Source organism: Macadamia integrifolia, chromosome 4 (genome assembly GCF_013358625.1).
Source record: "Macadamia integrifolia cultivar HAES 741 chromosome 4, SCU_Mint_v3, whole genome shotgun sequence".
Lineage (NCBI taxonomy): Eukaryota > Viridiplantae > Streptophyta > Magnoliopsida > Proteales > Proteaceae > Macadamia > Macadamia integrifolia.
In genome coordinates this window covers 1,512,535-1,527,987 of record NC_056560.1, presented here as the reverse complement: position 1 = coordinate 1,527,987, position 15,453 = coordinate 1,512,535, and the positions used below count along the sequence as shown (strand labels likewise).

Below are 15,453 nucleotides of genomic sequence, written 5' to 3'. Positions count from 1 at the left end.
TAGGATGGATGATGGGATAAAGTATAATCCTCTAGATGTCCTGAGATCTTCAAGTACAGCTATCGCTTCAGCTCATTTACAGTTCCCTTCTCTATTTAGCAGTGTACTGAAAGTGTCTACTACGACGTTCTTATCCAGGAAGCATCCACGTCTAGTTATGGGAGTATGTTTGCATTTGATAACTACTTCCCCATAGTTGGGGACAATGATAATAACAGAAGCACCGCAGTTCCATGATGAGATGTAAATTGAATTACAAGTATTGCAAAGTAATTGCTTTGTTTATTTTAAGATTAACTCAACTGAACTCACTAACACTAATAATATTTTCATGTTATAAAAGGAAAAATGAAATATTGGATCAAAGGAGCAACAGCGGAATAAAGTAATGGGATTCCAGAAATAGAAACATCATAGAGTATGGTATCATTGATTTGATCAATTACACCTCAAGACAACAACAGGAAGGAAGGAGGCAGCAAAAATAAACTCAAAAGAAAAAAGAAAGGGGAGAGAGAGAAAGTGAACCATTTTCTATACAATCATGATACAATGAAAGCAACTAAAAAAAAAATATTGTCGTCAATGAACATTATGCTGTATTGCTACCTCTACCCATGGCTTTATGAGATAATGGAACTTGTCTCCAACATTGTCACGCCCTCCTCATCCATTGCGATCCTACTCCAACCACCACTTTTCAAGGATAAAAGATTAGTCCGTTCAATACCCATTCCTCTAAATCCGGTCATCCTCGAAGACACCATGGGCATCACAAGAACTGAAGATGCACTGATTGAATCATCTCCTAGACCTAATGAAAGTGTACAAGCAGTCTGGACACCAGTTTTGAAATGTCAATATTTAAACATCTTATAGATTTATTTTTAAACTGAGATTTCATGCCAGCTTGAAGTACCTTTGCCTTGGTTACTACTGATCTAGCTTTTGTCGTAATCACTTGCCAAAATGAACCCACGTCTTTATGTTCTGCCTCCTCAGATGGCAATTTCAGCAGCCTGAGGCATAAAAGAATACATGGGGACCTAAGAAAGATCATATAAAAAAATCTGAATTTGAACAAACATAAAAATATACCGTATTACAAGGAGAAAATCTGGGAGACCTGAGATGCTAAACATCTAAAGCATTATTTACTCTTTTGTGAAATACTATAGTCCCCTAAGGACAAATATCTAGCAGGAAATCAAGCTTTCAATTTCGTCATCCAATCTTTTTTTTTTTTCTAAAAATAACTAACTTATAACTTCTAGGTCTTAAAAAAAATAATTACAATTCTCTTTCTGACATTCCAATTTTCCTCCATAGGAAACCCAGAAAAACGACATAATTTAATCCCTCAAAGAACTGCTAGAAATTTCAGGGCAACAGTGAGATCTGTCATTTTTGCAAAAAATGATGTATTGCACCTGTCCATATCAGTGGTAATGCTTGGAGATGTTAAATCCAAAGAAGAAGAATCCTTGGCTTCGCCAGCTGACCAGGAAAAGAGCAGAGTTAGTTTGCCACTTGTATAATCTTACACAGAGCCAGAAACTGAATATCTTAATGGAAATACCTTTTGACTCATCAGGTGCCAGCAAGGAAATGCCTATGAACACAAACATCATTCCCAGTATAAACATTGTGGTCCTTAATGCATCGAAGACCTGTTTACAGATCCAATGATAAGCATGACAAAGTAAGCGACTGATGTAAGCATTACTGTCGTTTTACCTGATATTCCTGGAAGTACACAAATCCTGTACAAATAGAGAATAAGGTCCAAGCTATTTGAAACATGGGGACAATAACGATTGTATCAAAGAGCGACAATCCTTCGTTCAACCTTGCCATCTGTTGACATAGGAAACAAAGTTCAAATTTTAAGAGAGGAAGACCAGCATTTTCAGTGTATTGGTATCTATAAGAAGCATATCTGATGTGTGCATTTATCAATACCCAAAACCCAGCTGTACTAAGAAACAAAAGCAAAATGGAGTATGTGAACCAGCTATGGAACTGATAACCATTGGACATTGTCAATCTGAGCAGGTTAGACCTGGAAAAGAAAATATTCCATCTCAGAAACTAAAAGAAGCAACAAAATTACAAGGGTCATGGATTAGAGAAATGAAAATGAAATATCCAACTTACAGGGATTTTGCAAACAACACTGAGCATGATCCTACAGCACCAGAAACAACAGCATAGGAAAAGGGCAGTAGGATGTGCCAATAGTGGCTAATGTCATGTCCAGAAACGGCAAGCAGAAGTCCTCCTCTCCTGCATTTTTCGTTTATTAAGCTTTAGAAGAAGCATGTAATGGTTGCTAATGATTTATTTAATTATTTAAAAGGCCAAAAAAACACTAGCAGAATGTAGAAACCAAATCAGCTCTCCAAAAGTGGCCAACCGCAAAGCTGATTTAGAACATTTATAAATGCTGGGGAAAAAGAAGGGTGGGAGGGAACTCACCTGTAAATGTAATGATGCACAGCAACCACCAAGATCAAAATAAGGCAATAAAGAAGGAATATTGCATTGCTGTACTTCTCTGCCAACTGCTCTGGAGTGTAAACTGCCCTAACACAATAATATTAATGTGTGAATTAGAGAGAGAGAGAGAGAGAGAGAGAGAGAATAAATTCTTTGGGCCATGTTGTTTAACAAAGAAAAGTGGAAGAGATAAAAAGGGGTGGGAAACTTACCAAACAAGGTCATTTAATGCAATAATTGTTGTCTACTAATGTAATACTTAATTTTTCCCACCCCACTCACTTCTAAAGTCCTACCATCATGTAACACTTGTTTTGTGTCTATCTCTCTCTTTTTCCTATTTCCTCTCTTTTCCATAAAATCCCACCCCAATAAAAATTAATATTCCATTATTTTCTTTCCTTCCCTTTCTTTGTCAACCCAACCCACAAGATGTGGGACCGACCCTCACAAGTTTCCCATCCCTTTTATCCTTCAATCAAATGGGACCTTGATGATTGAGGAAACCAACAACAGACTATATAGCACACCACCCTAAGTTTAATGGTTCCCCGCAAAGCAAATTTATCTAACATGCAGGAATTTAGGACACAATAATGACAATACTGAGGATACTGCCACACTAAACCAGTTTAGTGATTATAACCACAATAAACCAGTTTAGTGATTATAACCACAAAGCTGTCTTAGCTTCTTATGATGGCAAGGGGAACAGGTTTTGGAAAATGTAATAAAGCAAAAAGAATGTGATGCGGATCCGAGTTCCAAGGACTGAAATCGGATTGCTTATGGACCCACTCTATTGTGCAAAAAAACTCTAACCTAATAACCAATGGCAGTACCGTAATATTCCAGAAATTCCAAGGGGTTGTTTGTAACTAAAGAAGCAATGGGACTTAAGAGGGTTTATTATTTATAGTTCATGGACGATCTTGGAACTAAAAGGAAATTAAGGATAGAGGAGAATATGGGAGAAAGAGAGGGGCATTAAGGGAAAAGAGGAATTAAAGGATTTCTTGACAATCCACGATGATGGTTGTCTTCAACCTCCACCCAAGAAGAACAAGCGGAGGTCCAGCGAGTCTTCGGGTGGAGAGAATTCCCTCAATATGGATCGGATGGGTCTGAAACTTCAAGGAGATGCTCTACAGTCATAAGGCTCTTGAATGCAAGCAACCATTAGGTCCGATAATTAGTGATTACAAGATCTAGGGCTGCTGAAACAGATCTGGCGGTGGACTTAGTTTCAGAACTGAAACTCAGGTTAGAAACTCCAGTTCAGGGAACTATTGGGTCTCGGATTTGGCAACCGGGGTCGCCCTAGGGTATTGGCTTAGTTCCTAGAATCTAAGATGGAAAGATGAAGAGCCAAGGGAGATCGACACCTCTCTTGCTGGACTGCTAGGGTTACTGGAACAAAGAAGAAACAGAAAAGAAGACGACAAAGAAGAAGAAGAGAGAAAGAAAGAGAGTTCACACAAGGGGTGGGGAAGAAGGTCACACGACCAGGCAAACCACAAGGTTTCAACCAAATAATTAATTCATCATTCAATAGTACTATCCTCATTGGTTACATTGGTATACATAGCAAAAGAAACCAACATGAAAGGAAACCTATTCTAATTGGAAACTATAATTAATGGAAACTAATTGGAAACTAAATCTCAACAACTATCTCCTACTTAAGTAATCAAAATAAAATATTGCGTGTAATCCCAAATTAGAAATAAACAAATCCTAAAGATCCTACTAGCTTTGGTTCCAAATTGGTAATTTTGATTCTAGATTGGATCTGATTCATCTCCATCTAGATACCCATATTGATTTGGATCAGTCCAAGGCTGTGCATCTACATCAGAATGGATCCAAAGGTCATGGCAGACCATATTCCTTCCTCGTGGCATTCTGTTAGTTCTCAAATTTTCTGGACTGGTTCTCCACATCATTTATATATCAGCTGGTAAGTTCCAGACCAGTCCAAATTTTCCATGTGGATGTAAAGTTTCAAAAAGTGGATTAAAAGAATTCAAAATTAGCAGTTTTGTTGCAACTTAAATACAAGGGAAAAAATTCAATCCAATGTGGGCCATGAGATTGAGAAGGGATACCAAATTTGCCATGCAGCTAGTCCACAAGGTGCAAAGTCATCCCCCAGTGGTCCCCATGACCCCCCATGTGGCACAAAAGCAATGGACTGTCATGAGAAGGGTCATGAAGTGGAGCTTTCCCTTGTAAAAACAACATGGTATGTTATAAGGAAAAAAAAAATTAAATGTTAAGATATATCTACCAGAAAGGAAAAATACATCAGCAGCAATGATGTGACCTGCATTCCATAACTAGGCATACCATGGGATTCAGGCAGATTAATCATAGATGGAGAGTGTGAGTCAAATACCAGGTGACTGATGGTTGCCAAAAGCAACCAGAAAGACATTTCCAGCAACAATAAAGGCTGTGGCAACCAGTACCCTGCAAAAAAGCAACGTTTGTGAGATTTAAATTTGAAACTAACTGGAAATGTCATAATTCAGAAAGTAACAAGTTTAACTTCCATTATTTTAACCTACTTCACAGTCACCATCTTGTTCAAAACAAAGTATGTGAATGCAATGTTTGATACGAATTGAATGGATCCAAGGGCTGCAAGAAGAGACTGTTGAAGACAAAATGTAAAAATATTAGAAATTAAAGTTTTGGGGGGGAAAATAAGGAGTGGGGGAGTGCCAGGGCTGCCTGGCTTTGTAGCTTTATAATCAAATTATGCAAATTCCACTTTGGCTTTACTAATCACAATTGCTAGAGCAGTATATCTAGCAGACTGACACTGACCTGAGCAGCATAACCAAAGGAAATGAAGTTGAGACAATTCCCCAAAGCAAAAAATAGAATACCTGCATAATAAAATTCTAGTACTTAAACATAACTACAGTAGCTTGCAAAAAGGGTCCTTTCTGATCATACAAGATCCTAAAAAATTAAGAACGTAATTTAGTCAAAATTACCAACTCTCCAAGTCTGAAAGTATATGATTGGCTTCGAAAAGTTTGCTAGTGGTTCCATCACTATCTAGCATAGAAAGCCTTTCTCTCTGCAAAAAATTCAGTTAGATCCATAAGAATGTGCAACCTGGTTTGAAGCATACACAAAAAAAACACAGGTGCACTAGCTTTAATGCTTGTGACCACTCTAAAAAATTACTGTCAACAATCCAGCAGGTATGAAGTTTTTGAAATACGGGAAAGAAGTATCATTTGGGTATATTTCCAAAGGGGGGGTTGCAAATGGATATGCTGGCTCACCAACATTGATGGTTCTAGAACCTGTAAGCGTACATTACATGCCTCAAACTAATAAAGGAATACTGGCATGAAAAGAATACGGTGGTGACAAAATTTTTACACACTAGATGCATGCATGTGTGAATTTATGACACAGAGAACTATGTGGCACTAAAAAAAAGTTCATCATGAAAAATAAAGTTTCTGCTACCCAACAAGCCACGTGATGCAGGAGCACTTACTTGGACCTGGTCAAACCTGTTTGAAAGCCTCAACCAAGAACAGTGCCAGAATTAAGATTTCAGTCTAGTAGGATATTAGCAGTTTATTTATTTATTTATTTGCATTTATCGTGTAATCTTTTGTTTTACTTTGAATAGGCCACGTAGTGATAGAGTTTGATTTCATTATAATTTTCGATTGGCATAGATAAATAGGAGATAAGAGTTAGATTTTACTGCTATTTCAGCATTAGACTACTATTAGGAAACTTTCAATTTCATCTCTATAAATATGCTTGTAACTCAATTCATTGGAAAGATTTGAATAATGCATTGAATTCATCTAGAGAAGTTGGCAATGTGGTGTGAGAAATTGTGACTATGTTTCATTACTTCACCCCCCCCTAAAAAAAAAAAAATCGATTCAAGTTTCCCCTCTCTCCCCTTCTTTGCCCTGCAAGACCCCATTCTCCTTCTACCTCTTTCTTTCATTGATTTCCCTTTCCCTTGTTCTGTAATGGTAGTACAGTCCCTTGAGGTCTGGTTTTGATTTCCCTATTCACTTCTCTTTTCTTCCCCATACCTTGAGAGATCAATCGTACCTCTTGAGCGATCCTACCTGCAAAACTTGGCTTAAAAAACTCAGATCTGGTTAGGAATTAACCTTTAAATCTGGACTGAGTCCCTCTTGGTTCTCTCATTGCTTGACCTTATTGCGTAATACCTACAGTACTTGGGAGGACCAGCAGCATCGATTTTATTGCCAAGTTCTTCGGTTAATTGAGTAGGTAACAAAGGAGATCTCTCCTTCAAATTAAACAATGTTTTCTGCCTCCTGGTTATGTCTTGAGGTAGGAGACGACAACCTTCTTCTCTTCCTGTTTTTTGATTCTTTAATCCTTATTTCTTATTACCGAAATTACCCCCTTATTTTATCCTTTTCAGTTCATTTCATTCCTTGTTTTCCTTTCCACTTCAAATTATATTTTAACCCATGTCCTGATTTCATCTCTTGCCTTGCTGAAAAAGTGATCTACATGCATGTCGGGAAGTGGCTAAACAATGGGAAGCACTTTTGCATATACTAAAACCTAATACTATTAAGCATCATCAACAAACTACCCAAAAAACTTATCACCAAAAAAATAACCCAAAATTCTACAAGTGACTTGTTAAACTACTAATATCGAGAGAGTTACTGCTGAAATCAAATGAGCGCATTATGCGTAATGAAAATATGAAAGCTCAACCAAATTGCTTAATGATTAATGGCAAGATTAAATTGTTTCCAATGCAAATTAGAACATACCTAAAATGGGAAAATTCCAAAGTACCAAGTACTAAAAATTATCAATGAACATTTCTTGGCCAACTAATTTCCTTAATCCCTTACATCAAAATAGTAGATAACCCTTGAGGGCCACTTTTTTTTTTCCCTTTAAATAAAAAGTGCATCTTTTTATTTTCTATTCCTGAGCTTTAATTGAAAAGGCACAAAATAACATAGGGAAAAAACCCTTAGGCAATTCCAAAAATGTTATTATCAAATGTTTCACCAAACCATCTTTACTCATGGTTGAGGGCTAAGCCTGGCTATTGGATGAACACTGAAATTGGGAGTTGCCAAAGAGGCGTAATCCACAGTAGACATATCTATGTGAGGGGTTCTGATTGTGTCAAAACTCAATGGATTAGGTGAAAACTGTCTACTGAAGGAAAAATATGATAATGATGCAAGTATATTTACAAACCACAGAACCACAATATTGTGAAATTAAAGATGTAGAGTAAGGAAGCATTAATCAAATAAGCTAAAAAGGGCATGAGAGAACAAGTAAATGCTTGATAGAGAAAGACAGCCAAAAACATGGTTTAGTTAAAATGGATGTACCTGATCATGACCCAGCTTGAGTAGATTTGTCCCAAAGTTTATAGCTATGCTACCAAAAATGTTGATAAATGCTCCAATAACCCACTCCCCCATCGATTGCAGATATCAAAGAGACCTATGTGCAGCTGAAAACGGATCCAGACTCGTTAAATTTGATGATCATCGCATAATCTTCAGTTATTGGTTCAACTCCATGAAAGCCAACAAAATTTCCTTTATCCATCACCTCTTGTGCAGGACGTCGTCTTCGAAAAAACATGTAATCAGCATAGCAGATTCCAATTAATCTGGGTTCAGGGACCTTGATTTTGGACTACTGCTCAGTGCTCAAATGGGTTTGAACAAAAATCATAAGAGTTATAAAAATCTAAGAGAGAGAGAGAAGGAGTCCATTCCATCAATGGGACTGTGAACATCGACTAAATGAAGTAAAAGATCAAGGTCTAAGTTGTCTATAACCATTGTCAATGACACAACATATACCATGAGATAAGAGACATCCTCAGTCCTTAAGACAATAGTGTAAAGTGATTCGTAATCCAACAAACCTTTCTGGAACAAAATATTCGATGAAGGGCTTCACATAAATAGCCTAAAGTTTCTTGTGCACGCACAAAAGCCAAAGGAGGAGGCGAATTAGTCGATCACTTCGCTATCAAAGAGGGCTTATAGAAATACAGATTTTGCAAGAATAACGGTTTATTGACGGATCCACCAAATTCTCAGCTAATCTAATGTTAGCTGCAAAACAGATAGGATGGAGAAAAAAATGATTCAGCAATGGAAGAGCAGAGCAGTAGCTAGAACTAGACAAGCCAAAACAAAAAGAAAACACAAAAACAAAAGGGGCTCGCCAATGGATCATACCAGTATTGGAGAATCATCGGCTGTGAACAAAATCGACCCCTCTACCGTTGGAATGGAAAAGAGGATAACGGGTAACGACTATGAAAGACCGAAGGAGCGGTTCTACGTTAAAGAAACGGAAGTGATAGGAAGGAGTTCAACTGATAAATCCCCTCCAAGAAAGAAATATCAGAGCCTAAAGAACTGAAAAGATCGAAGAGACCAGACTAATGAACGAGGATTGAATACAACGAAACGTCTATGGTCCGTCCCCGACTGCAGAGAGAGAGAGAGAGAGAGAGAAGCCTTACTTTTACTCTGATGCCTAAGAAGTCAGAAGTTTGACGGTCAATCGTTTAAACGGAGAGAGATGTACATCGAAAAGAAAAAAGAGAGACAGGACTTCTACCGAACGCTTCTCCCGCCGTACTCAACCGTCAGGCTGTGTTTGGTACGATAGGGGGAAAAAAAAAAGAATCAAGAGAACAGCATAAACGAAAAAAATTAATTTCTTATTGTTTGATTGTTAAAAGAAAATAACAGAAAATAAAAATATGTTTGACATTTGATGCAAAAGAGAAAACCCCACCTTTGCTTATACGATTGTCCTTCGTCGGCAAAGAAAATCTTGATATCCAAGAAAAAGTGAAATAGGTCTTGGGTTTTCTCTACATGAACATACACAACATCCGATCACAGTGCTGCTATCACTCGAACAGTCCCCTTATTCAATGACCATGGGTCCATGGGGTGAAAGAAAGTTCCATTGTGTGTTCAGAATTGGGGTTCTAAAGCTTCTAACTTCCGTGAAAAAAAGGAGTTGCGTATCTGCAAGGCCATGGCGTTGACGCCGGCTCTATTGAGGAACTGTCAGCCGGAGAGGAAAATTCCCCAGATCTGGTCCAATTCCTTCCCTTACATACTGGCCTACTCTCATCCTTGTGCGATCCTCCGTCCCTGCCTCCACTACCGCACAACCCCCGTTTCCCTCTCCCACAATACCTCACGGCTCTCACCCTTCCCACGAAGCCCCGCCCTCCCGCAGAGTCTCCCTGTACTTAGCTTTCTCCATATCTTCTTCACTTTCTCTCTCTCTCTCTCTCTCTCTCTGCAGTTTTTTTTCGCGAAAATCCATATTTCTTGCCAAAATGGCGAGACTTTTTTTGAGGGCAGCGCTAGAAAAATTCAGTCCCAAGACGAATTTCAAAATTTGAATAATGAATCTTCCGGAGCTTCCATCCCCGTTTCCCTTCCAAACGGTCAGAATTTTCCGAGGAATAGAAATCCGTACCGAATAATCGGCTGTCGATGTCTTGGCCTCGTTGCAACCAAACACAGCCTTCTACTTAAATTTTTGGGGAGTTGCTATTAACGGTCTAGTAAGTCCTATTGTTTGTAAAAAATAAAATAAAATAAAACCTTTAATTACTTTCATTTAAAAAAAAGTCCTCTGTTTTATTATTCCTTATTATTTTTACAATTCTCTCTAAATGAAAACTTCTGTCTCGTTCTCATCCTTATAAATTAAATTGGGCAACTTGCTTCCACACCAAAAAGAGATTACAGGGAAAACGTCTTCAATACATGGGGTGGGGTAGCATAGTTTTTTTCACATCCATTCGTATTAAGTGTAGACACACACAAACAGCTAGCCTTCATTTTCCCTTTAAAATTCATAAATGTTGTCCTCGACTGTCATCTTCCTTATGCAAACTCCATCAACACTTCTCCCCCCTTTCTCTACTCTCAACTCTTACACATTTTTTTATGGTTTTTTTTCACTAAAAAGAAATCTCACTCACTCACTCCCTCCCTCCCTCCCTCCCTCCCTCCCTCCCTCCCTTTGGATTCTCCCCACCTTGCTTGTACCTCTCTGGAATACCCCCTCCCCTTGAAACTCACCAACCCTACCCCATGTCACGACCAATGGTGGTGGTGTATGTTAATACTCTTGCCAAAATCAATGTGCCCAAGAGGGAAGTGGGTGGAGAGAACACTATTAATGTATGGATCAACAACATGGGTTGACTGGTTGACTTTGAGGAGATGAATAGACAATGAAGCCAAAGTGTTTTTATTTCTTTCCGTAATTGATTGATAGATAAAACACTCCAAGAGAAATGATCCACCAAGACCAGATCCAATGCCCCCACCAACGTTTAAAACCCAGAAATCCTTGGAGGAGTGGAGAGCAGCGAGAAATTGGAGATCCTGATTTTTTAGGGTGTTGATGGAGTTATTGAAGGGAATAACTAATCTATATGCAAAGTTCAAAGGGAATATTACTCATTTCAGTGTAGCAGTTTCTCTTTTTCTTTTCCCGCTTTCTCCCTTTTTGAGCCATCTCGATTGATGATAGATTTAAATGAGAGAGAAAATAAAGGAATTATCACTCCCCTCCCCTGAACTTTGGGGAAATATCAAGTTCCCCCACCTTTTTTGAATTAATTTACTCCCCTCCCCCGAAATCAGAAGATTTTACCACTCGTTAGTACATGTTAGATTTTGTTGTACTTAAGTTCCTAACATAATTTTTTAAATACCCTAAATGCCCCTCTAGTTAATCGATGAAAAGAAGAATAATGAGAAGGAACTTACAGTTCTACCACTTTCTTCACTGAGAAGAACTCAGAGATAAGAGCTCACCGGCGACGTCTTCATTGTTGCTGCTCACCAGTGACTCCGTCTTCATTGTTGCTGCTCACCAACGGAGTGAGCATTTTGTGATTTCCTGATTTCTTCCACGTTTTTGATCCAATCTTCACTGGATCGTTGTGTTATTCGCATTATCCGTCAAGAATCTGCTAATTCATGTTTCCAAATTTGCCAAGAACATTGAAATTCTTAGCAATTTTGTGATTTCTTGATCGGATTTTTGGGAGATACAGTGAAATATGAACGTTGCATTTCCTTCGAGGTTTGTTTTTCCTTATCTTCTCATTCTTTTTATCTAGTATTCATGGTGGAAGAGGTTCCTGCAATGAAAGTAATTTCAAGTTCTTTGTTCATCTTTTTTTCCTTTTTTGTAAATTCATCTCAATTGAACGTTCATGTTTATTGAAATTGTTCTTATTCTAATTTTGGATTTCTTTTGAAGCTTTGCAATTAATCAGGAATCCATTTTGAAATTCCCAGTTTACTTAATCTAGCCTCAAAGTCATATATAATCTTCTTCTTTCTAACAAGGATTTTTCATTTCATTATTCTCTGTTTCCAAATTTTGAGATTGGTAGAGAGAGGAGGCGCAACCAGTAATGAATAGATCAACCGGAGCAACACAACTGATTCCACAAAGACCACCAGGTTACAGAGATCCAAATACTTCGATCCCTACAACGATAAAACCACAAATCTGGAAACAACCTCCTCCTCTTCCTCCATCATTCTACCCAAAACGAAAACGCCGCAGTTACTATCGCCGCTGCTGCTGTTGCTTATTCTGCTTCTTCTTACTCCTAATCGTCATCGTTGCTACCGCATGTGGTCTCTTCTATCTTTAGTATCAACCAAAGCTCCCAATCTTTCACTTAAAATCAATCGACTTCCCCAACTTTAATGTCTCCATCACCGCCGACGATACTTACCTAGATTTGAAAACGGTTGTGAGGTTTGAAACTGACAACCCTAATCACAAGAAGATAACATTCTACTATGGTCAAATTGACGTTGTGCTGACCATCGGAGGTGACATCGATCTAGGTTTGGCAAGCTTATTAGGGTTCACTCAGGTGATGAAGAATATTACGATATTGAAGTTTGCGACACAGGTGAAGCACTCGATGATAAACAATGAGGGAGGGTGTCGAAGTTGAAGAGTCAACTCCTAAGCAAGAACATGGTGGTTAATTAGAGGGGTATTTAGGGTATTTAAAAAATTAGGTTAGGCACTTAACAACAAAATCTAACAAGTACTAAAGAGTTATAAAATCTTCTAATTTCAGGGGAGAAGAGTGAATTAAGTCAAAAAACATGGAGAAATTTGATATTTTTCCAAAGTTCAAGGAGGGGAATGATAATTCCTCATAAAAATAAAATTCCTTCTTCGGTTATTCCTTTCCCACCCTCTTTTACCTTTTTTTTTTTTTTTTTACCCATCTAGTAGCCCCTTCCTGAGTGCCCTTTTCCGGGATCAATCACTCTTCCTCTTCCCCTTCCAAATGAGAGATGCGAATCGTGGTTAAAATGGTCAATAAATTTTAATTAGATAAAGCAGCAGGCCCTCTTTATTTTGATCACGTCCCTATTGTCGTCCGAGTCTTGTCGTTGTCGAGATTCTGGAGAACACGGAAGGCAGATTTTCCCATATGTTAATTGTTAAATAATAATAATAGCGAGTCGACGAAAATTTTCCCTCTCCGACGTTAAAGAGTGTGAGGTTGGCGATCCAATCCGTATCTGCCCTGAAAACTAGCCAACTTATTCCGCCACCCGTTTCCCCGTCCGCCTCCTCTTTTGGTTGCCTCTGCTGTCCACCGCCGCCGCTCTCTTTCTTCGATGGTCTGGGAAGAGGGCTTTGCTCGAACCCAAACCAACTCGATCCGTATACTATGAGTGATATTTTCCTGCCGCGCCTCCTCCTCCTCGAAACTCTAAAACTGGGCTTCGCTTTTTTCTAAAAACTTTCGAGGTAAGAAAAGAATGATTATACCCCTCAAGGCAGCTCCTGTCTTCTTCTTCTTCACTACTACTCCTCTTTTCTTCCTGCCTTCTCGCCTTACATTCACTCTTCCATAACGGAATCTTTTTTGAACATTTCTTTTTACCCCATTTTTGGAGAGGAGTTTACGTGGTGTATTCCTTGCTGTCTTTTGTTCATTTTGTTACATTTCTGTTTCTCTGTCCGGGGTTCGCTGGGATTCCCTTCTGCATTTCTTGTTAATAATTTGCAGTTTCCTTTTCCTGCTCCCTCCCCATTCCCCCTTTAAAACAAAAGAGAGAGAGAGATTTGGCCGAAGGTCCTTAAAATTTTCAGGGTATTTCTCGCCTCACTGTGGGGGAAACTTGGGAAACTCTTCTCTCCATGGATTTTGATTAAATCTTTTTCCACTCGATGGCTTTATTCTTCGTTTCTTTGCAGATCGCGGAGTTAGAGGGTTAATGCGGTGTTCACGCTGATATTTGGCATCTCTTGTGCCAAGATCTGTTCAGGATGCAGGGGAATATATACACCCCTCCTCCACCGCCGCAACTCTCCCTTTCCAATCGGCGGATCATTGATATCTCCGGAGCATCAAAGCGAGTCTATCAAGTCTGGAAAGGCAGTAATGTGAGCTTCCTCACCCTCTCTTCTATTTATTTATTACATTGGTGATGTAATCTCTTTCTATGGACATTTTTTTTTAATGGGTGGTCGTTGTTGTGGAAATTGTTCTGATCATCCCCATCTTGTTATCACTGTACGTGACATTCTGTTAGTTATAGCCGCCGCTTGTCTTCCCCGGCTTGGATACAATTTTCTTAACCATTGTCTAACAGCCTTCGGATTGGGGTTCTATTTTGAAATATCATCAGCAAGTTTTTCCTACTTTGAATACATTAGGGGAGTTTTATTCTCGGAAAACTCCCATAATACCATGCTGCAAGGTGCTGAATGTTAAGTTGGAGAAAGTTTGTTCAATTAAATGAAGGGATTAAAATCTCTTGCCTTTTCAAATCAAAGAATTTGAAACCTCTAGCTAGCAATGATACAAATGGAATTAACACATTCTCTGGACAAGACTCAGATTCTTCTTCTGGAGGAACAATAATACAAAAATGCCAAGAGGACTGAACTGGGTCCTCACCAAATGCAAACTATTCTTTTATCACTTGTATGCTCTGCCATGATCTTCTGTTTTCTACAACATTGTCTTGGGCAAGTGACTTAAATGTATTCTCCATTGGGGTTAGCATTTGCTGATTAGGTATATTATTACTGTAGGATGTGGTTTCCTGAGAAATGCGGACTGAAAGATAGTGCCATCAGGCACTGCTTCTTCCATGGTTACTTTTCTGTTTCTTTAACAGGGTTATCCTCCTCAATTGACTTGAAGTTCATCTCCTCTTGGATCAGCATTTGTTCAATTATTTAGGATGTAGATTCTTCAAAGATTGACTTGAGTTCAATTTATTCTCTTACAATTATAAATTGTTAATTTTTTCCAATCAATGGAAACTAATCATTCTTGCCCCAGTTAGATGGATATTCCAGTTTTTCATAATGTATCACAACTTTTTAACATTATTCTACAAGAATTTGTAGCTTTTTTTTTTTTTTTTTTTTTTTTTTTTTTTTTTTTCTGGTGCGATAGTTATTTATTTTTTACTATCCATTAATCTTCTTTCTGTTGGGAAAGTTAAGAAAATCTGTTTTTTTTTTTTTAATCTCTTGTTGTTCAAACATCATTGTTGTTTTCTACTATATGAACTGTATTATGCAACTAAGGCTGTAACACTTACTGATCTACCTGTATTTTCACACAGACACACACACCTCTTCCCCCCACAAAAAAAATATTGGGCAGTGAAGAAACATGTAAACAAATGTGGCGTAGCTGAAGTGAGGATGTTGAGATGGATGAGTGGTAAACCTAGAAAAGAATAAATTAGGAACGAACAAATTAGAGCTAATATATGAGAAGCTCTAATACAAAATAAGTTACAAGAAAGCAAGGATTAAAGTATCGGTATCGGTTGTCGTATCGGTCGGTCAAAATTAAGATACGTATCGAAGAGT

At 38.3% G+C, this 15,453-nt stretch overlaps 2 protein-coding genes across 5 annotated transcripts in view; one reads left to right on the top strand and one right to left on the bottom strand.

Annotated features, from left to right (window-relative positions):
- Positions 1 to 403: 403 nt before the first annotated feature.
- On the bottom strand, positions 404 to 10,063 carry LOC122076812 (probable magnesium transporter NIPA8). Its single transcript, XM_042642383.1, is given in 17 exon segments — positions 404 to 836; positions 920 to 1,019; positions 1,431 to 1,497; positions 1,580 to 1,670; positions 1,738 to 1,857; positions 1,963 to 2,062; positions 2,158 to 2,286; positions 2,479 to 2,581; positions 4,898 to 4,971; positions 5,070 to 5,155; positions 5,332 to 5,393; positions 5,505 to 5,557; positions 5,559 to 5,590; positions 7,893 to 8,208; positions 8,441 to 8,633; positions 8,760 to 9,180; positions 9,328 to 10,063. Coding segments are annotated over 14 exon segments (1,323 nt in total). The 5' UTR covers positions 7,986 to 8,208; positions 8,441 to 8,633; positions 8,760 to 9,180; positions 9,328 to 10,063; the 3' UTR covers positions 404 to 623.
- A 2,930-nt stretch (positions 10,064 to 12,993) lies between these two features.
- Positions 12,994 to 15,453, top strand: part of LOC122076984 (probable protein S-acyltransferase 7) — a 7,360-nt gene continuing 4,900 nt past the window's right edge. For 2 of the 4 annotated variants that reach the window (XR_006139674.1, XM_042642670.1), the window contains exon 1: positions 12,994 to 14,004. Coding sequence is in view for 3 of the 4 variants with exons in the window: in XM_042642670.1 (XP_042498604.1) it covers positions 13,888 to 14,004 (117 nt within the window). In the remaining variant the exon portion in view is untranslated. The remainder of the gene's footprint in view (positions 14,005 to 15,453) is intronic. The other 2 variants (XM_042642671.1, XM_042642672.1) reach the window with 2 other exon arrangements.